Source organism: Pezoporus flaviventris, unplaced genomic scaffold (assembly GCF_033815535.1).
Source record: "Pezoporus flaviventris isolate CSIRO_AGI_PZ_B2104156 unplaced genomic scaffold, CSIRO_AGI_Pfla_v1 ptg000015l, whole genome shotgun sequence".
NCBI classification, from domain to species: Eukaryota; Metazoa; Chordata; class Aves; order Psittaciformes; family Psittacidae; genus Pezoporus; species Pezoporus flaviventris.
This window is the reverse complement of record NW_026892563.1, coordinates 37774921-37795734: the sequence shown is the minus strand read 5'-3', so window position 1 is coordinate 37795734 and position 20814 is coordinate 37774921. Positions and strand designations below refer to the sequence as shown.

Here is a 20814-nt window from a genome sequence, read left to right as displayed (position 1 = left end):
TGAGTACATTTGGCAAGTTGTTTTGTTTTTTTTTTAATCAGAGACCTCCTGCACAACTTTCCCATCACCACAAGAAACTACCTCACATAAAAATCCCCACACACCCGACCAGACCTGCCCTAGGTGATATAAGATAGTATGTAGTATACCTCAGACCTATCTCTGATATAGGAGTATTCAACTGCTTCAATGAATGTATTGGTTCTTTGTTCAAAGCCTTTCCCTTCACTCCTTGCTAGTGGCCAGTTGTGTCATGTCTCACTGTTCTGGAGAAAAAGATGGAGATGATTCCTGTGCCTTTATGGTCAGGCACAACTTACCTTCCAGGGCAGATCTTTATTTTAGAATGGAATCATAGAATAGTTAGGGTTGGAAAGGACTTTAAGATCATCTAGTTCCAACCCACCTGCCAGGGGCAGGGACAAATATAAATGGTCACAATGTTATTTTCCATGGCAGCGTATGCTAACTGATGCATTTGCTTGGGTATCAACACGAAGAGAGAGCAAAAAATGATCCATCATTCCATGCTTACTTACTGGCTCTGCTGATTCATTCCTGGCTGTGAGAGGCTGCTGCCCTGGCAGAGCAGCACCTTCCACCTCGTGACTCCACAGTAGGCAATGCATGCTCACGATTTTGCTTCATGGAAGGCTGTGAACCGCAGCAAGTGAGGACTCAGACATGCAGCTGCAGCCAAGTTAAGATATCACCACTGAAACACTTCCCCCTGGCTACAAAGGGATATAAGTTCGTTAACAGCCATAACTAAATTCCAAACAGATGATGCGTCAGGGCAGCAAAATATCAAATTTAGGATTAAGAGCTCTGAACGTTTTTCACTGTCCTCTCAGTCTGCTTTTGCCCTTCTCCAGCTTCAGAAGGTAGCCTTTTGACCACAAGACAAAACCAAGGCAAAACAAGAGACACCACTGTCACAGCTGCCTGAATCTGCTCAGCAGATTGACATCTCTTTGTTCCTTACCAAAATAGCTCTGCTCACCTGAAACAGGAAGACCATGCTTTAAGGGACGGTGTCATCACAAAGCTGCCACTTGTGCCCCATTTAGGGATGACCCTGGAGAGCAAAGGTTTAGCAAGTGAAGTTACCGGTTCAAAACAGTTCCACACAATGTGGTTATCCACATAGAAAGATGACTTGGAGAGCATGCTCAGGTTCTGAGCAAAGAGGGTGCTGGTTTCATGGTAGGGTTAGGTCTGCACACTGGGATCAGATAAAGGAGACCAGTAGAAGAACAACCATACAGTTGGGATGAGGAAGCAAATAGAATTGACTCGACTATTCCAGTTGGAAGGAATACAGTGATCAGCTAGTCAAGCTGCCTCACCAATTCAGGGCTGACCAATTTAAAGCATGTTATTGAGGGCATTGTCCAAATACCTTTTAAAGGCTGACAGGCTTGGGGCATCAACCACCTCTCTAGGAAGCCTGTTCGGTGCCTGACCACCCTCTTGGGTTGTCTCTTCATACTTCCTAATGTGAAGTCTAAACCTCCCCTGGTGCAGCTTTGAACCATTCTCACGTGTTCTCCTCACAGGACATGCCCTTCAGCCACCCCTCTCCCAGTTTGTACTTGTGCCCAGTGCTACTCCATCCCAGCTGCAGGATCTGGCATTTGGATTTGTTAAATTTCATCCCATTAAATGAACTTTAATTAATTTCATTAATCATTTTCCAATGCTCCAATCTATCTAGATGCCTCTAAAGGCCTCTTGTCCCTCAAGAGAGTCAACAGCACCTCCTCCCAGTTTGGTATCACCAACAAACTTGCTAATGGTGCATTCAACTCTTGAATGCACATCATTGATGAATGCATTGAACAGCACTGGCCCTAGAACTGAGCCCTGAGGAATATCACTGGTCACTAGCCAGATGTGGCTCTATTCACTACAGCCATTTGAGCTCTGGCTTTCAGCCAGTTCTTCACCCAGCACACCATGAACCAGCTCATCCCACAGCTGGGCAACTTGTCCAGAAGAATGCTGTGAGGGACAGCATCAAAAGCTTTACTAAAATCCAGGAAAACTCCATCCACTACCTTCCCTTCACCCACTAGGCAGGTGACCTTATTGTAGGATATCCAATCGGTTAAACAGGACTTTACCTTTGGGAACCCATGCTGACTGATGATTGCATTGTTCTTTAAAGGCACTTCAGTAATACCCAGCATAGTCTTTTCCATAATTTTTCCAGGAATTGAGGTTACACTAACAGCGCTGCAGTTCCCTGGGTTCTTCCCTCACACACTGGTTGTAGATTGGAGTAATGCTGCCTAGCTTCCATTCAGCAGGGATCTCCCAATATTCCTAAGACCTTTGGTGGATGATCGAGAGAGATCCTGCTGTAACATCTCCTTCAGTTGTGGGGTGAATCCCATCAGGTCCCATGGATTCCCATGGACTTGTGAAGACATCCCCGCGTACAAAATCAACCCAGAAAGCAGAGGTTGTGCTAAAAATGCATGGTGAGACCACGATTTGACACAAGGGGGAGACGCTCTACCGTGGATGGTCAATTTACAGCCCATCCACTACAGCAGCTCCCTGGAGTACGGGCTGTAAATGCTATCTCTGCACGCCCCTTGGCAAAGGAGATAATGACTTACTTTCCTGTGCTGGTGTAAGAAAGAAAAACCCAATTTGGTTTAGTTAGTGGTTTAATAGCATCAAAACCAACATCCTTTATACTCGTCCTAGAACTCTCTTCTTTTGAAACACTAAAAATGATTTTCTTTTTAAACATCCAGAATATTAAAAGCATGAGGGGGTTGGAGCGAACAGCCTGTGAAAAATATCCTCCCTCTGTGCACCACTCCAAATAACATGGGTGCTAACAACTAAGGAAAGACCTCTCCTCTTCCAGCCTAATGAATGGAGCCAGGAGTGGGAGTGAAATCTGCTCTGGCAAAGCCCCCTGGTATGGCACTAAAACAGCTGGCAAAGGCAAACATGAAGAAAACATCTTTGAAGCAATTGGAAGACAAGTGGAAGTGGAGGAGAGAAAAAGTAGGAGGCAAAAAACCACTGTTCCTCTCCTTGCCTCCCTTGAGCTATTCAACACTAGCAGCGCGGTTATCTTCATACTGGAGCAGGATCCCATTGAACTGGAGATGGAGGCATCGATGCGCCTTGGAGAAAGCTTCCAGCTTCAGTACACTTCAGAAATGTTCCTCTGCTCTTCTGCAGAGCTGGCCTGTGAGGTAAGCAGGGAACTAAACCTGCTGTCCTTGTGAGAAAGGGGCAGGCAGCAATGCGCTAGGTTACACAGCCGGTAGGCAGCAGAGCTAGAGTTCTTTGCACCATCTTTCTGCTTAGGTGCCACAAGACTTAGAGACACAGAACAAGGCAGTTGCCTGCTCTGACTGACACAGAAAGTTGGGCTTCACTGACTGTGGCTTCCAGGCAGACTGTCACTACCAAATGCGAATTAGATCAGCTGGGCATCAAGTGATACCTCCCTTCGGTTTTCACCGCCCACTGCTGCCAACTTGATACTTCTCTTTCACGCTGCATGTGCCAAATGCCTTACAAAGCCAGCTGCAGCATCTACTGGAAGGACGTGAAGAACAGCCACAGGATGGGAGAGAAGGTGGGGGATCGGCTCACGACTGGAGCAAGGAGACCTTTTCCAGCCTTAGTCCAGGCAAAAAACAGGGTTCTCCAAGAAGACTGTGAGCCTGCTGGCCACCATGTCCAGGTCACTGGTGTTGGCATATTTGAGCAGATTGGTGTTCTTGAGAAAGTAATGCTTGAGGAAGTGCTGGCTTACACACTTGTGCAGCTTCTGTACCAGCCTCAGAAAGGCTTCAGGGAAGCAGCGCCAATCCTTGGTGCGTGGGTATTTTTCACACGTCCAGAATAGCACTGTCTGCAAGAAGCAGATGGGAGAGAAGAGGTGTTAGAGGTTCTGTCGAGGGCTCACACAGCTTACTAAGGCACTTTTAGTGCTAGTAAATGGCTGACAGCCTTGGAAATCAGAGAGACTCACACTGCTATCTTCCCCTGTTAACATTTCTGCGACACAGGGATCACAACTAAAGCTTCCTCTGCGAATCAGGCAAAGCAGCTCTGATGTGCCTGGTTAGGATCTCTCCCAGAGGAGCCCCTCTCCATTGACTGGGCCAGGAGCCCAAGGAAAATAGTCTTCCTAAAATAATCTTAGCCTATTTGCCGTCTTCCAGCAGTAACCTCTGTATAAATGCCAGGCCTGCTAGGCTGTAGAAAATAGCCCATTATACCAATGTAGAAGCCAGTCAGTGCAAGGAGGGAGAGAAAAACAACCAGATTAACAAAATTATTTGTCAGCTTCAGCCGTATTTGTGCTGAAAATGTGCACAGATCTGCATCCCAAACAGATTGAGACTCCAATCAGCTATAGCGGGTGCAGAGCACGCTTTCTGGTCAAGTGCAGCCTTGTTTCTTCTGACCTATGATACTTGCAGCATGTGCTTATGTTCTATTCCCCCCAAGTTTATTATATGTAATTTTACATTTGAGAAATCCATAGTTCAACTAACAAAATGCATATGATGATTGCTCTTAGAGTATTATTTTTACACTGCCCACATTGCATTTTTCAGACTCTTCTGACTGAAAAGAATTTTCTCAAGGTACTGTACCAAAACAGTCATACTGACTGCCTTGGTCAACGCCACACCAGTCTGTAAAGTAATAATTCAATAATTTTGCTAAGTTCCTCACTGTCCTCTGAATCCCAATTTAATTTTGCAGATTCAATGACCCCAAGAGACCCATAGACATTATAAGATGTGGCCAAACTACAGCCTTCAACTCCTCTGTTTCTTCAGAGATAGAATTTGTTCAAAATAACCCACACTCTTCTGGGTTGCCTGGGTTTGGTTTTTTCCTCCAATAGACCTTGAAATAGTTGTATTGCTGAAAGATTTCTTCTTGGACACCTTATCCAACGTGAACAATTTTGTGTTCACAGCTGCAATAACCACGAAGACTCTTTTTAAATGCTGCCAGGGAACAAAAGACATAGCGAGGCATTTGAGCTGGAACCCTGCAAAAGCTACTCCTTGGAGACTTGCAGAGCCTTTTGTCACACTAAAACTACTCCAGCATGATCCATGGACAGTAGTTACAATTAAGTTTCTGGAGGCAAGGAAAATAGTACTGATTTTCCAATCAGATGCCAAATCTATCCCCAGCATTTACTGCGCCATCCCTAACTGCTGGCTGTCTACTGGAGGCATAGAGTTGTCTTTCAAAAGGCACCTAGGTCTTTTCAAACTTCCAAGCATTGAACTTCATTCCTATGGAGGTGAGCATAATGTGTGTGCTTATTTGGTCCTCTAAGGCTTTTGCAGCTTCTGGGGCAAGGATTTCCTCTGCCATAGAGGGATTCTTTCAAAGGGAGCCTTGTTTAGTCATAATTTATGGATACCTCTGACAGGGGAAACCTGATAGTGTGAAGAAAGCTAACTGAGCCTCTGCTCAACTGCTGGTTTACCTACTGACTGTTTCTCTCTTGGTTTTATTTATTTATTAATATAAGTGATGTTGAAGCATTTCTTTTGTCTGGAAAACCAATCCTTTGCAGTAAAAGCCTGAAGTGCAGTTACAGTAAAGAACTGAAGAGCTTCTAAAGAGCTTTTTTATTTTGATCAAGAGTCCCTACAACACCACTTCCTGCACCTTTTCTCCCTTAGCCAAAGAAAGAAATTGTTACTAATGTTTAAATGGTTTTCCACTTCCTCCTTTTATCTGTGACAGCTTTTCCACCAGGTTGTTCTTGCAAGCACCGAGAAGTTTCATGCGCTGCTAAGCTATAACCAGCCTTGCCAACTCCTTTTTTGAGTCCGTCTTGACTTACATTAGTCCCATGACTGCAATAGCATCTGATGGCTGCAAACTTTACTTTAGGAGAAATCTTAGTGGCGTATCAGTAATGTGGAATCCTGCTGGCTTGAGGCTTTAAGGTAGGAGAACAGCCTCTCCCTGGTAGCTCCAGGAGGATGGAGGCCCAGAAAACAAGACTGCTTTGCTGTCTGAGAAATGGTGCTGCCTGTTTTCCATCAGTGTCTGCAGCTGTCAGATGTGGAGACACAGCCATAGCAGAGCCTTCTATCTCTTCTTTACAAATGTTGTTTGAAGCCATCTTGAACCCTGAAGCACGTGTGGGGGGAATGCTACTACCCCTTTACCTCTTTCTTCCTTTCCCACCCCAGGTGAAACAGCACCAGAATTGTAGCTTGCATCTCATTCATGAAATAATGCTCACCTAAGAGAGTTCTGGTTGCCGCATACCCACAAAGACAAGTGCACAATTTTCCTCCAGGCAGATGCACAGGCATGGATGGCTGGGATAGTCAAGAAGCAGGAGGTAACCATGCACTTACAGTTACAATGCCTACGTGAAGTCAAAACAGAGCAGGGGCCTCAACTCTAATATTATTTATGTTGCTGCAGTCACAATGTTCCTACAGACTTGAGTTTCCTGTTGAAGCTTGAAACCTGTATTTACTGAACATCTTGCCACTGTAAAGCAATGAAATGATACTGCAGTTTTGACAGTTACCTTAGAAGTTACATAGACACTACAGTGATTTATGCTATGATATTTTGACATTACTGGGTGAAAATTTTGACATTACTGGGTGGAAACCACTGCAACAGATACTAAGACTGTATCTTGGTATCACAGTGATGCCTACCTGCAGGTGATAAGCTGTGATGACAGGCTTATTTCCAGCACACCAGACATCTTCCTTCATCTGCCTCATGACCCTGAAGCACTTCATGCGACAACCACCATCTTCATCAAGTCCTTCCATGAGCATACGCTCAGCGCGGGAGAAGCACAGCTGCCAGTGGTAATTGGAGCGGGCCAAAAGGTCAAAACCAAGTGACTGTGGATAAAAGGGGAAGCTTGGTACTAGATCAGAAGCAAACTTCTCTGAGCAATGCAGAGGGATGTTATGAAAAGGATGTGTGACATCTCTCAAAGCTTATTCTAAGACAGTTTTAGCAAACACGAGTCATGCTCCCACCATAATTCTTAGTCAAACAAACGTGCAATGTGTTTTCTTTCCTTGTGTGATACCCGTTGCTCTGAGGAGATCCAGCTCTAGAACCACCAGGTACAGTACTAGCGAGGCTACTAAAGCAGAGGTGCAGCTCTGCTGGGCACTTTGCCATGGACCAGCTGGTTATGCATGAGAAGGGAGCAGGACTAGAAGGTAGAATGGGAACTGCATGAACATGGCAATAGGGCTGAGCTGGAGTGGCAGAATCCAGCCATGAACATTGTAGGGAAAGATGGGATTAGGCTGGAGCTGCAAGATAGCAGCTCATTTGCAGAAGGTTTACATGAGACAGAGCAGAGCAGCAAGAATGATGCATGTCAGCACTGAGCTATGCAGGCAGAGCTGTGTGCGAGAGACCCATCAGTTAACTCAGTTTTGTTTCCATAGAATTCACCACTCTAACAGGAGGAAAAGTCCCTGACAGAATACCTTGAAATGTCACTTCTTTAGAGAATACACCTTCCAACCATGCTGTTGCCCACCGTCACCATGCAGTTCAGTCCTTCATTGGGGAAACCACTGTCACACACTTGTGAGGTATATTCTGGCACAGAGCTAATGGTGCTTTTTACACTGCTCACCTTGATGCACTGCACTTTTTCCTGGGAAGGCCAACGCTTAAGGCAACGAGGCCACCGGGCTTTCTCAGGCCAGCAAGTTGGAATCTCCACAGCAGGGACCAGCTCCACCTCAACCTGGGATTCCGAGGTCTCCACAGCCACTCGGACCCCTGAGCTGAAGCTCTCCAGCATTGTCACTTTACCTGTGAAGGAACAGCAAGAGAAGATACTAAAGATTAAAAGATCCTTTTCTACAAGCCAAGCAAAAGGCTGTCTAGGGCCTTGCAGTTCTATTGGTCTGTTTGAGCACTTTCTCTCCAATGCCATAAGCAGAACACAAGGAAAAACTTATTGCCTAAATCTACCCATCTACCCAGGGGAACAAGAAGATGAAGGAATGACAAAGTTCTCAGTTTTACACTCCGTAACCATGCTTTATTTTCTGCTGTGGGTCCTCTTAAATCCTTGAACCAGCTTCCTAAAAATACAGATAAGCAACTGGCGCAACCTAACATTTCTAATGGTACGGTACAAGGAGATTACTGCAGATTAGAGGGGACCAGATGGACACTTCATATCTAAAGATGTCCTTATTCCCTCAGAAAATCTGTAATCAGTCCCCATGACTTACCCTTGCTGGTCATTCAGAATGTTTTTTGGGCTGTCTGTAAGTTTTGTTTCTGGAGATGCACTTGCCTAAAAGCCAAGAATTTGCCAGAATTTATGGCCCATTGTGCTGAGCAGTCATAAAAAAAGGGCCGCTTGCCTCACTGGGACTGCTGAGTGTCAAAAAGTGTTCCATGGTGGTACGGAGGAAAGAAGTTTCCTTGGTGAAAGTGGCTCATCTCCAGGAACAACATGCTCTAAAAGAGCAGAAAGGAATGAAAGCTGCAACTAATGGACTTCAAGTGAGATGTCTCCTCTTGGTCCAGCTGAGCTCATGGAAGAAGTTTCTGTCCCCAGCTTTCCCTGTCACGCTGGCAGGGTCGCTGTTCCTTCATCTTTGCCATCTGAGCCAATTGTGTGATCATGCTCTAACCCACTGAAGTAGAAGTTGGAGCACATTTACTATAACCAGTTTAAATAGTGGCATCTTAACCCACCTCATTTTGGCTGGCATGGGCTAAGGAGAAGAAGCATACACAACAGACTTGAAGGGGCAGCGATGACCATTTGGGATGGCAACCTTTCTGCCCTCACAGAGGAGATACCTGCCTACTCCCAGTAGCAATTTAGCATGTCACCCAGAAAGCACAGGGGTAAATAACCTTCTAAGCAATGGAGTCCATCCCAACCAGAACTTTATTACCTGCAGTAAAACCTGCATATTATTTCCCTGCTGAGTCAAGCCTGGCACCAGAACAGGAACTGTTCTGCTCCCAAGCCCTCAGCAGGGATCCCTAGCAGCTTAAAGGGATTAGAGCAACCGCTGTGTCAGCATGTAAATATGTTCACAGCGTTTCCAAAACCATTGCAATTGTGTTGCCTGTTTTTCCACTGATGAAAAGTGACACACCTCAAAAACTGGTTCTGCTGGTGCTCAAAGACTTAAAAACAGGGAAGCAATGAAATCAGGGGAATTTTTCTTTATCTTTTCCTGTACTGTGTGATGGAGGAAATTCATTTTTCACAGAAACAAACAAAAATGGTAGTGACTCCTCTTGACTTTGTCTTAGTCCACCTCCTTTCAGCTGTCCTTACAAAAAGAGGCATTAGAATCATCAGCCCAAACATCACTCACTGGGTCCCTTGGAAGTAACTCTTCTGGCTCCACAACTTGATATACTGCTGCTGAACACAATGTCAGGTTTTCACTTCAACACAATGACTTTCACATAAGTAGAGCCTCAGATGCAAGCCTATTCCACCCGGGTCTTCCCTCTGAGCCTCAATTGTGACATTCCCATTTCTACGAGAACAAGCATTCCCTGGAAGAATGCAGTGATCTAAGCTGAGATTGACTTCAACTTGTTTTCTCCCACAACTAAAATTCAGAGTTCAATCAGATTAGTGGTAATGGCTCCTATTTCTCTGGAATACAGAAGACCCATATTAGGCTGCTGATGGGTAAAGTCATCCTGGAAATGTGCTGTGAGAAGAGGCACCACAGTCTGGATTTGATCATGTCACAGTGTGTTAATGCAAAAAGATGGGCATAGACTATTTAGTTTGGACCAAGCCAAATGGTCATTAGCTGAAGTCTGTAACATGCCTCTAGGGTGTTAAGAATTAAGCATGAGGATCACTGTTCAGGCAGCATCAGCTACAGATGTTGCAGCTATGAAGGCATGCTGCATGCACTGCTGATTGCATTATGGCAGTTATCAACACTTCCACTGTAAATAGCCAGAGGAAATAAACAGGCACAAGATTGCTCAATATACATATACAAAATAAACAAGATTGCTCACAGAGGAATCAGCACCACTACTGAAAGCAAACTTCCCGAGTCCCGTTCTGCTGAACAGGACTGGAGTAACTTGGACACCAAGGAAAAGAGAGCTTGTCCAATAGAGTTTGCTTAAGTAGAAATCCTTCTACTTAGTTCCCACCACCCTATGCTGGAAGGCTATGGACCGCTAAGGTTTCCCCAGAGCACTATCTGCCCTATGCACATCTTCAGACACTTTCTCCTCAGACTTGTGCATCTTCCCTGTATTCAGTTTTCCTATACTAGCTTTCTTGATAGTCTAGATAAATTGAAAGTGCTGTAGTAGAAAAAGATTTTTCCCAAACAAATTCCTTGATGCTCTGAAAATCTGGGCTGCATCGTGGTTGAACTGTGAGGGTGATGCTGCTGGAGACCATACCCACATTCCTAAGAAAGGAGCAACAACTTGGGTACAAAGGATCCAAGAATCACTGAATTCTATCTTCAGTGTGGGTCTATATATACATCACTGCTCCCTTACTTTGTAGGGGTTTAATGTTTCTTGACTTCTGATCGTGTGAGCTAAACAAACACTGTGAGTGGGATTGTTTCCCTCTATCAGCGCGGAAGACATCTAGTTCCTGTGATACCTGTCCCCACTAAACTCACTGGAGAGGTTACAGGAGATAATCGACTTCTCCACCAGCTCACGGAAGACGATAAGGATTTTGGCTGGAACCAGATCACCTTCGATGTTCACATCCTTTTCATGCCACTGCTGAAGGCTTTTGGAGAACTGCTCCACCTCCAGCCATTGATGCAGTTCCTCAGGGTCCCGCACGGAAGAGAGGAGCTTGGCTCCATGCACGGTGTAATAACGCCAGTGCCGTACCTGGCATTCCCTGTACCCGGTCAGGCCACGCAGAGGAACTGTGATGAGGAACTGGCTGGGTGCTAAGACCTAGGAGAGTGCAGAGACATTGAGAGAGGAGACAAGGGCAAATCTGTAAGCCTGAAGTACGGGAAAGAGGCTTAAGGAAGTAATAGGTAAAACTGGGGCTTTGGAGAGATGGAAAAACCATGGTATGATGGGAGCAGTTGAATATAGCCAGGACCTGTTCTGTGCCTGTCTGAGGGTTATTTGGAGGTACACAGACTAAAATGAAATTGGGAAACAAAATAGTGCAAATTGCTGCCTCAGAACTGTTACTAGAGATAAACCTAGATCTCAAAGCAACAATAACTATGGCAAGGAGTGCACTTTCTGATCTCTTTCAAAGTCCCACTACAGGCATCAGAAAATAAGCATGTGGCCCATTCATTTTAGAAGTGTTTCCCTATGTATGGCTGTCCTTTAAGAGACAGAGATGTGAGGCAAGTGACACACCTGAGCCTACGTGGGCAATGGCACTCAGAAATAAACCCAGGTCTCAGCCAGGTACAGTATGGAACAATCTCCTGGTGAGTGGCAGCCACAAACAGTGCAAGAATGGAAATGGTAACCAAAGGAAAACCCTCAGATAGGCTTGTTTGCAAGCCAGTTAATTGACCTCACTTTGGGAATCCCCATTTTCCAGTGAAAACAGTGCTGAAGCAGTATTTGCAAAGAGTGAATAAGGCGACACAAATACCATGAAACCTCACACTGACCCAGGACACAGCCAAACATCTCCAAACACTAGTTTGGAACCGTCTGACAACTGTGGCTCCAGAGAGGGTGTCCAAACTCCTTCAGATTTTACCGTGTTGGCTCTGAAGCTTTTCACCTCCACTTGCTACCAAGCATAACTTACACTGACATTAATAAAGTGAAGTTGCTGCACGAGCAGGATGTGAAGTGACAGTTGTTGCTGCGAGGTGGGTACACCAGAGGTGAACAAGCACTTTGTCACTCTCCTGTAATAAACTAAAGCATTCTGGTGGCTCAGCTGAGTTAAAATATTACCACAGAGGTACCAGTGCCATTACTTGAGGGCACTAACAGGCTTTAGTGACCCTAAGTAGCCTTTCTGAGACTTCTACTCACACCTTCTGCCCCTGAGCCTGGGACCCTCATTTCAGCTCAGCCCCAGGCTATGTCATAGGAGTGCTGGTCTCCAGCTGTGTGACAGCTATGCCTGCCATAGCCTGGCCACGATGTTATACCTGCAGGCTGCTTTCCCAGCCTGAAGGGAAGGTAGGTCTGAAGACTCAGACCTACTTGGCCACTATGGATTTGCCTGGTGGTGAATAGACTGCAATCTGACCCTGGTTACCACCATTGGGCTTGATCCTGATCCTGATGAGTGCTTCCTGGCCTGATCTCACCTCAGACCTGCCTTATCAGCGCAGATCTGCCTGACAATCCGTACTCTTGGCTCACCCCAGCTACCCTCTCTAGTTCTGCCTTGCCTGGGGACCATGGTGTTAGGTGCTTCCATGTTATCATGCTCACCTCCTGGCTCCCTTGCTCACAGGGAGTAGCTGGTCTTCTTTGCTCCTTGGCAGTGGATTGAACATACAAAAGATGGCCAGCAAGAAGCACAGAAACGGCAAAGGAAACACGAGAAAGCCCTTCTTTTGTCAAACGTGAACCACCTAAAGGCAGGATGGTACTGGGAGAATGACACTGTAGACCAGGCTGACATGCACAAATAGGTTTGGTGGGGCTGAGAAATCCATGTGAGCAGCTCAGGAACAAAGTGCTAGGCCCCATAAGGGAAAAATATAGTGTCTGTCATACACCTGCTGCTCATCTCACTGCCTTGGCCACATTGCAGATAAACCCACTTCCTTCTCACACCAACGTGCTGCCTTGTATGCACTGGCACCCAACAGATTTTAAAGGGAAGAGCTGCAGGTGTTCTGTGAGTCACAAGGCTCCTCCACATGGGGCTTACCAGGAAACGCCAGAAAGCACAAGGCTGGGCAGCCGGTGTCCTCTTTGTGTGAACAAATCCCAGTCTCACACCTATGTTCTGTCACACTATGGTCTTGCATGTTATGTGCAGACCACGGGCCCCAGCAAGTCACAGGCTTGAACAAAAGCCTCACATTCTGGGGTGTGTAACTTAGGACCAAATCTGCTGTATTAAAAACCTGCCTGCAGCATGCTAGGCAAATGAAATACAGCCTCGTTCTTGCAGTCCTGGCCAGGATATCCCAGGAAGGCAGAATTATTAGGTCAGAAATAAAGCAAGAGCAAAAAAGCCAGTCTCTCGCGGAGAGGATGAAATAGCCATGGGAGGATCAGTTAGGTGGGTGAAGAAGAGGGTGGGTGAGGAGGAAGCAGGCACATGGACCTGCAGGCACCAGGAAGCCTTTGTACCTGGATGGATGGGTGGAGTGGGCGCTTTCCCCGAAGCATAGCTGACCACTTGGCCAGTAGAGCTGGCTGGTCCTGAGAGAAGCAGAAAGGAAAACAAGAAGAACAGAGAGAAAGCATATGCCAGGTCATTCATTCACAGAGCAAAGCTGCAAGCTTCCTTCGAGCCTATTTATTAAAGGAAAATCCACTCCCCCTCACCACCACCATGATTACAGAGTTAAACACTTGGCAATGCCTTTGGGCAGCGTTGTACTAGTAATAACTCAGGACAATAACCGGCTCATTCCAGCCCACTGAAGCCTCCACAGCTTTTGCATCAGCCCTGCAAAGTTGGCAGCTGCAAAAATGATGGTTCACAACTAAAACAAACACTTTAAAGTTTTTAAAAGATCATATTTTAATTTTATTTCAAGGTTTTTTATTAAAGATTTTGACTTTTTGTCTCCCAAGGTACAGAAAAACATTGACTATCTATAATCACTTTTCTTTCTATTCCTCACCCAGCCCTGCATATTTGAAGGAAGTTTGTAGCTTCTCAACAAATCTAGACCCTTCACCATGTTAACTTGATTTTTTTTAACCAAAAGCAGAATGTTCTGAGAAGTCACTGTAAATTTGAGAGAAAGAAGAAGTTGCAAAATTAAATAGAGAAAAGTTAATACATTGGCTTTCCCTTGAAGCAAGTCCCTGCTAGGTTACATCAGCAATGATATTAAAGATCCTATTTTGCGGAAGCAGAGCAGCACAAGCCAAAAAAAAAAACTTTATCATTAACCCATTCTTTGCTGCTTTGTAGCTACTAGACCGTTTCCCAGGCCCTCCTAGTGTGACTTCCACAGATTTATAGCACTGAGTTCAGCTGAATAACAAATCTGACACTTTAAAATACATTTTGAGGATTTCTTTTAAGCAGAAATTGTTCAGGTCAGCCTGCCATAATACCACATTACTGCTCAGTAATGGTCCCCTTGTTTTTGCCCTGTTAGACCTTGTCGTGGTTTAAAGCTAAGCAGCTTTGTTCAAGTGTAAGAAGTGGATGGCAAACTGTGGCACTAAGGAACACATGAACCAGGATGTGACACCATTTTATGTCACTGTGGTCATTCCTATTGGCAGGACCACATGCCCTGGGATACATTAAGTTCCAGAAAAGATATAAACCTGAATGTGTTTGTCCCCAGAGCAGCGTTTCAGACTAGATGATTATATCCTGCCTCTACCTCCATACCCTTCCAGCAGCTTTATACGCACAGAGCTCTTCCCTTTTAATCCTAGAGAGCTGCAAAAGTTGCCTCATGCTTTTATATATTTGCTATGCTTTGATCCATAACAAGCTACATTTTAGTATAAGGGTTGACAGAGCAAGATTATGTAAACTGGTTCAGATGAAAACAGTCATTTGCATTTGAAGTTGCCATTGCTATAATTGTTTCTTATATCATAGAATAGTTAGGGTTGGAAAGGACCTTAAGATCCTTGCACTTGCATTAAGGAGTCACAAGAAATAACCAGCCTTCTCCTGTCACAGCTGGAACAGGACATTATCATTTTGGTATTTGATGGGCTAAAACAGGGAGACATTTAACTTCTCCCACTAACCAGCATATTTCTTTCCAGTAAAAAAGAACTTTTCAATCCATGACTAAGTAAACCCATATTTCTCTGAAGGAGCTTTCTAATATTCACAGCGGAAGAAGGATTTTTTTTTCCCCTCTTTTTTTTTAGTGGGTTGCCAGGTTTTCCACCTGTGAAAAATGTGACTCATAGCTCGGGAAGACATACATGAGTGGTTTTCTTCTACTGCTACTGCTGTACAGGTTTTTCTTTCCATCTCCCAAAGAGCTTTGGCTCCTGCTTGCAGATTGACAGCTTTGGCAATAGACATTCTTTGTAAAAGCTGCGGCTGTAAAAAGAGGCTCTGCCTGATTCACCCATCCCTCTCTGATCCTCCTCTAGTTGTAAGATGCCCATGAGTAAGTGCCTATAACCAAGTCAAGTCACTAGAACCTCACAGAGAACCATCAATGTGCATCAATAGTGGCATTTTGGATGAGGTAACTGTCCATACAAACACTTACCCAATGGAGAAATCACTTACTGATTCCCACAGGCTGCCAAAGAGCACATTAGAGCTCTTATTCATACCTTAATATTCTCATTGTGAATGCCAGAGTTGGAGATAGCCTGGAAACGTGTGGCCTTATAGCTGATTTCTGCAGTCAGTTGTTGGATAATTTTCTGCACCTCCTCCACTGCTTTGGAAACCAGATAATGTCGCCGTTCTACCTGTCGGTTCCAAGAAAGACACTTCATATTATAGGTAACTGCAGTCCCTGTCTCCAGTTGGAAACAGAGACAAGCAACTTCATGCATCCTGAAACATTTGTGCCTGTGCGGCACTAGGAATAGAACTTATCGTTACTGGTGTGTTAACAACCAACTTGCCATGAGACAGAGCTGGTAAACATCAGCTGATAAACGTCATCTGCTAAACACTCGAAGGCCAATACTTAGGACTGCTGAGCATTAATTGATATTTCCATGCTAATGCCATTGGATGGAAGAGAAAGAGTTCATTCCATGAAATTTCATGGAATTCCAAGAATTTTCATGGAATGAACTCTTCGTATTCATTCCATGAAAATTCCATGAAATTCGTATTCATTCCATGAAAATTCACTATCAACCAGTCTCATTCTTTATCTACTTGATGCAGATAAAGTATCCCCCTGCATATACTAGCCCTTCTTAGATCCAGGATATGTTCCATTCCAAGAGCTAACAAGACTTCAAGAATCAGAGATACTGAGTGCATTAGTCAGGTTATGGGTATATGTGGCTGCATTTAGATCATAGAATCATAGAATAGATGCCTACATTATATGTTAAAAGTATTCATACTGTCTTCATATCTGAAATTCAAAGGAAAGTCTACTCCTAGATAGTGAGCAAGTATCTTTCCAAAGCTGGTCTCATTGTTCACTAGGTGTTGAGATGAATCTGAACCTTCACATACACCTGAGAAATAAAAAGTGCATAAGGGCATGGTCAAAATCCAAACAAGGCTATTCAACAGGAGGAACAGGAAGGAACCATGTTAGTAAAGGACATTTAAATGTTTCCCAAAGATCCTTATACATTTGCCAAAGTGAAAAGGAGATTTCACTATTGATAGATTTCATTAGCATATTCGTCATTACTTATCCATCCATAACTACCTCTGTGGAGTGAAATAGGAAGACTGTTTACTGTCCTTTTTTTGCATCCTAATGCTCTATCTCATTCAGTTTCAATTTTTGCTTTAATTTCTTCTTGTTTGTTTTTTTTTTTGTGTTTTTTTTTTCTCTTTCCTCACCATATTCTACTAAATCTCATTGCCTTCAGGCAAGAAAATGAATTTCAGAAACAAATGGGAAGTTTTAAGATCTGAAAATGAAACTCCACCTGAAGCTAGAATTAAAACCCCAATCGGGCTGTTTGCAGGTATGGAACAAGAGTATTAGAGCATTAACAGCTTGGCTAAAGTGAATGATCAAGCATAACTGCCACAGTCAAATGTAATTACTATAGTCTTTTGTTATTATCAAAAACCAAAGCAAAAGGAAGCAAAAACATATGGTAGAAATATTTTACAATGTGGTGAGGCGCTGGCACAGGTTGCCCAGAGAAGCTGTGGCTGCCCCACCCCTGGCAGTGTTCAAGGCCAGATTGGATGGGGCTTAGAGCAACCTGGTCTAGTGGAAGGTGTCCAACCTCTTGCTTTGGGCAGGGGACTAGATGAGCTTTAATGTCCCTTCTAACCCACTCTGTGATCCTATTCCATAACTTCTGTGTCCTGATAGCTTAACTTCTTCAGCATCTAAACAACACTCTTCCCTTTAGAGAATACCATTGACCAGCACTTCATTAAAAGTCCTTTCGGACACCTTTCTGTCAAAAGTTGACCTGTCAGACAGAACACTCAAGCATGCTGAAATGTTTCCCCAAGCCCTGGGAGGTGACAGATAGGTTCACTTCTTCACAACAAAGACCATACAATGGTAGAAAAGGATTAGTGCTTGTGTAAGTTCAATTAACAAATGAGTAACAATTGACTAACACTGAACTTGAAGATGAACAGAGTTTGAATACTTCCCCGTCCAGTTAACTAAGTTAATGTAACTGGTTAAAGCAATTCAATAAGCTTGACTTGCTCAGCAAGATACGCAATGGTTTCTCTAACAAGAAAACGGTAATGTGTGATAGGGAAAGCTGTCCACCTCTAGGAGCTTTTAGGTACAAAAAGTAGACTTTTTCTGTTGAAAGTAAACAATCACTGTGGGTCAGCTCAAATGGAGATTTAAGAGTGCCTCTGTATGCATTGCTCATGTTATATTCTCTCTGAGGGGCTCTCTGCCACCTCTAGTATCCTGGTCTCATTTAGTTTGCCATCATCACCTATAGGCTACAGCAGTTGCCATGAAATCTCTAAGAGATTATATACTCTCAAAAACCTATTAAGGAAGTGCCACTGAACACCTCTTTCTACATGTGCTCCTCATCACGGGGGCAGGGATATAAGAACAAGGGGCATGTGACAGATGGTGCTAACTGTTGCTACCCATAATTAGCTCTCTAATCATGCTATTGGAAGATAAAACCTTCCTACAGAAGGGAAGGCATAAAAGAAGACAGAACATGACGGAGTGAATGCAGCTTCTGAAGAGCCAAAGAATTTATCTAAAATGTCTTTAGCACCAGCACAGACATGTTGGTAGAAGACACAAAATAAGCTCTTTGTGGGACTGCCATTTCTATACCTACTGGCTCTTTCTACTATTCCCTTTACCAGGCCAAAACAAACGCACAAAACCAGAACAACAAGGTCATTTAAGGGTTTAGTATGGTGGAAGGAAACAGGACTGGGATATACTGAGGACTGTTAAGAACATTTGTTCTTATTTACACAGTCACATCCACTCCATATGCACTTTCCATCAAGTTTTCCCTTTGTTGAGTGACTTAAGGAAGGCATCTTTGGTATCACAGGGATTCAGTGCATCAATTTGACCTGTTTTCAAAACCAGGCAGCCTTTGCCAAGCGGAATGGGGCTACCTGAAGGTTAGGCAGCCTCACTTGGACAGAAGACTCAGAAGCAGGCACAAATTCTGAATCCATCAGAGCTGGAGGGCTGCTAAAAAACAGACTCTCAGTAAAACCTAAAACATTGGCAACTCTGAGCCTCACTTAACTACACACTGCTTCTGTTCCCTGTACTTATGGCTGTCATATGAGCATCTTTCTGTGCATGGCTTCCCTCTGTTCCCTTCTTTGTGGCTCTGCTTCATAAACCTTCAGAGAAGTGTTCACTGTAATAGCTCACTGAACAGATTCTGATGGAATGATTTGCTGGTGCACAACATGGCTGAAAATGAAAGTTCTCACAGAATTATACCTACTTGTCACCAAAACATTTCCACAGAGAAAACAAGCCTTTCTTACAAGCCCCTTCATGGAACCAGAATATTTCCTCCTTTGCAGAAAAGAAAGCTTTACAGTTTTCCCTTTGGAAATTAGTTTTCACTTTGGCATCTTGCATTTTGTTGAGGAAGGCAGAATACAAAATAGGATCTAGCCAAAGTACTGTGATGAAACATGTCTGTTATGGCTCACTTTGAGTTACTTGTATTAAACAGATAGTTCCATTGATGATTTTACTCCATTTGACTTCACTTCATAATGGAAAAAAAAATTGAGTGCTGGAATAGCTCATAAAATAGAAAATGTGGTTCCAGCCCACATGTGCTAATGAGACACGTTATTTTAATTACGGACTACAGAGAATTATCCTTAGCTGAGGTGACAGACTGATGAGTGAATTCTAACACTGTCTCTCTCTAGTTCTTACACGCATCTTTCTTAGAGGCAACCCATGGTGTAGTTTCAGTTTTCTTTCTGTCAAGCCAAGCTCACTGGACAGGGAGAGAGGCAAGGACCTTTTCTTAGATTAAATGCTGGTAAATACATCTAGTCTCACATCTGGAATTCCAGATCAGGAGCAACTATTCAGGACATCTGAAGAAGAAGAGGACAAGCACCTTGAAGAATCAGGCTACCAGCGGAAAGCCCTGATAACATGCTGCAACAGAAACCTAGAAATCTCATTAGAAATGCAGCTCTCATGAAACTTCACCCAATCTTGCCTCAAAAATGAAGACAGCAGGCGAGCAACTAACTGTCAAGTTTGGCACCCTTCAGAATCAACACCTAGTGTGGGAGACAGAAAATCTGGACAGATAAAGCCTTACCTTGCTCTGGATGTGGATTTCTACATCTTCATCTGTGAATGGTTTCATGGCAAGATGGTCTTCACTGCTCTCAAAAGTGTGAAATCACCCTTCACTCATTCACCTGCCTCTGGAAGCAGAAGGGCACTCAGAGCAAGCTGCTCAGAGCGTTCTTGCCCTGCAAAACTCAGGTCACCTAACTCCTCTGTGGACAAAGAAGAGGAGAGAGAAGGCAAGGAAGTATTTTTATTGTGGTTTGAGTTACAATGGTGACAGCCAGCTGCTTTGGAAAACTAGCTCTAATTATTATTTTCTATGGTCAATCATTATTCTTCTTATTACTTTTAAATGATGGGTCTTGCATGCAGGCATACACAGAAATATCCCAGCTACTGCTCTGTCTCAAGGCAGATCTGGAAGTGCCTTTCAGATCGCACTGCAGATTCAGTACACTCATGAGCAGCAGCATTATTCTCTGCGCCACAAGTACTTCCTTGCCTCACTAGTCCTTCGCTAAACCATTTGTTAAGCACTCTCAGCTACCCCTCCTTGACTTCAATCCATCCACAATTTCTGTCTGAAACTGCAAGGGTATTTTTACACTCAGATCATTTATTTGGGTTGCAATCTGCAGCCTCTGTTCCCCTCTGCTCCCCTCTCCTTATATCTCTCCTCTCTCTCTCTGGCTGTATTGACAGTAAATATCCTGCAGCCTGTCCCCTCCCGTAGTTTGCTTTGCTTTCTTTACAGTAAACAGCCGTGTCTCGTTTTCTGCCAGCAGCTCAGCTAACAACCCCATATGGATAATTCAGAGGGAAAAACAATTGATCAGGCTTCATTGATCCAGCGAGGGCTGGTGGCTATTAGGAAAAAGGGTACATCAGCACATGGAAGGGAGGAACAGAGTACAGAGATGAGATGCCATGCTGCTAAGTGTCCCTTATTAAGGCAGGCACACTCCACTTGTGAATAAAATCATTATTTCCTCCTGGAAACTGAACTTTGACATCCCTTGACTGATTTATTACCCCTATAGACAGTGGCAAAAGGCAGTACTTTGGTAGGCACTGGGTGCTACCTCGGAGCAGGTGCTGTTGTTGCTAATTATCCTTCATGATGTTCCTTATGAACAGCCAAATACTGAGTATGTTAGTGGAGTACCAATACCTGCAGGGCATCTGATTCCTCAGGATGTACAAATCAAACCTTTCTCTGTGTTGCCCAGGCATCTGCCTT

The 20814-nt window shown here is 44.1% G+C and overlaps 1 protein-coding gene across 1 annotated transcript; it reads right to left on the bottom strand.

Annotated features, from left to right (window-relative positions):
* Nucleotides 1–1841: 1841 nt before the first annotated feature.
* MAB21L3 (mab-21 like 3) lies at nt 1842–20803 on the bottom strand. Its single transcript, XM_061454038.1, has 6 exons — nt 19600–20803; nt 15457–15597; nt 10674–10965; nt 7655–7836; nt 6702–6896; nt 1842–3889 (listed from the first exon to the last, which is right to left on the bottom strand). Exons 1-6 carry the CDS (start codon nt 19645–19647, stop codon nt 3656–3658), a joined length of 1092 nt encoding a protein of 363 aa, XP_061310022.1. The 5' UTR covers nt 19648–20803; the 3' UTR covers nt 1842–3655.
* Nucleotides 20804–20814: the final 11 nt, after the last annotated feature.

Bases quoted from the DNA above. Each gene is read 5' to 3' on its own strand.
- MAB21L3 (XM_061454038.1), bottom strand. From the start codon at position 19,647: ATGAAACCATTCACAGATGAAGATGTAGAAATCCACATCCAGAGCAAG. The intron at 15,598-19,599 runs GTAAGGCTTTAT...TGGAACCGACAG, and splicing joins AAATCCACATCCAGAGCAAG to GTAGAACGGCGACATTATCT. The intron at 3,890-6,701 runs GTAGGCATCACT...TGCTTCTTGCAG, and splicing joins TCACAGCTTATCACCTGCAG to ACAGTGCTATTCTGGACGTG.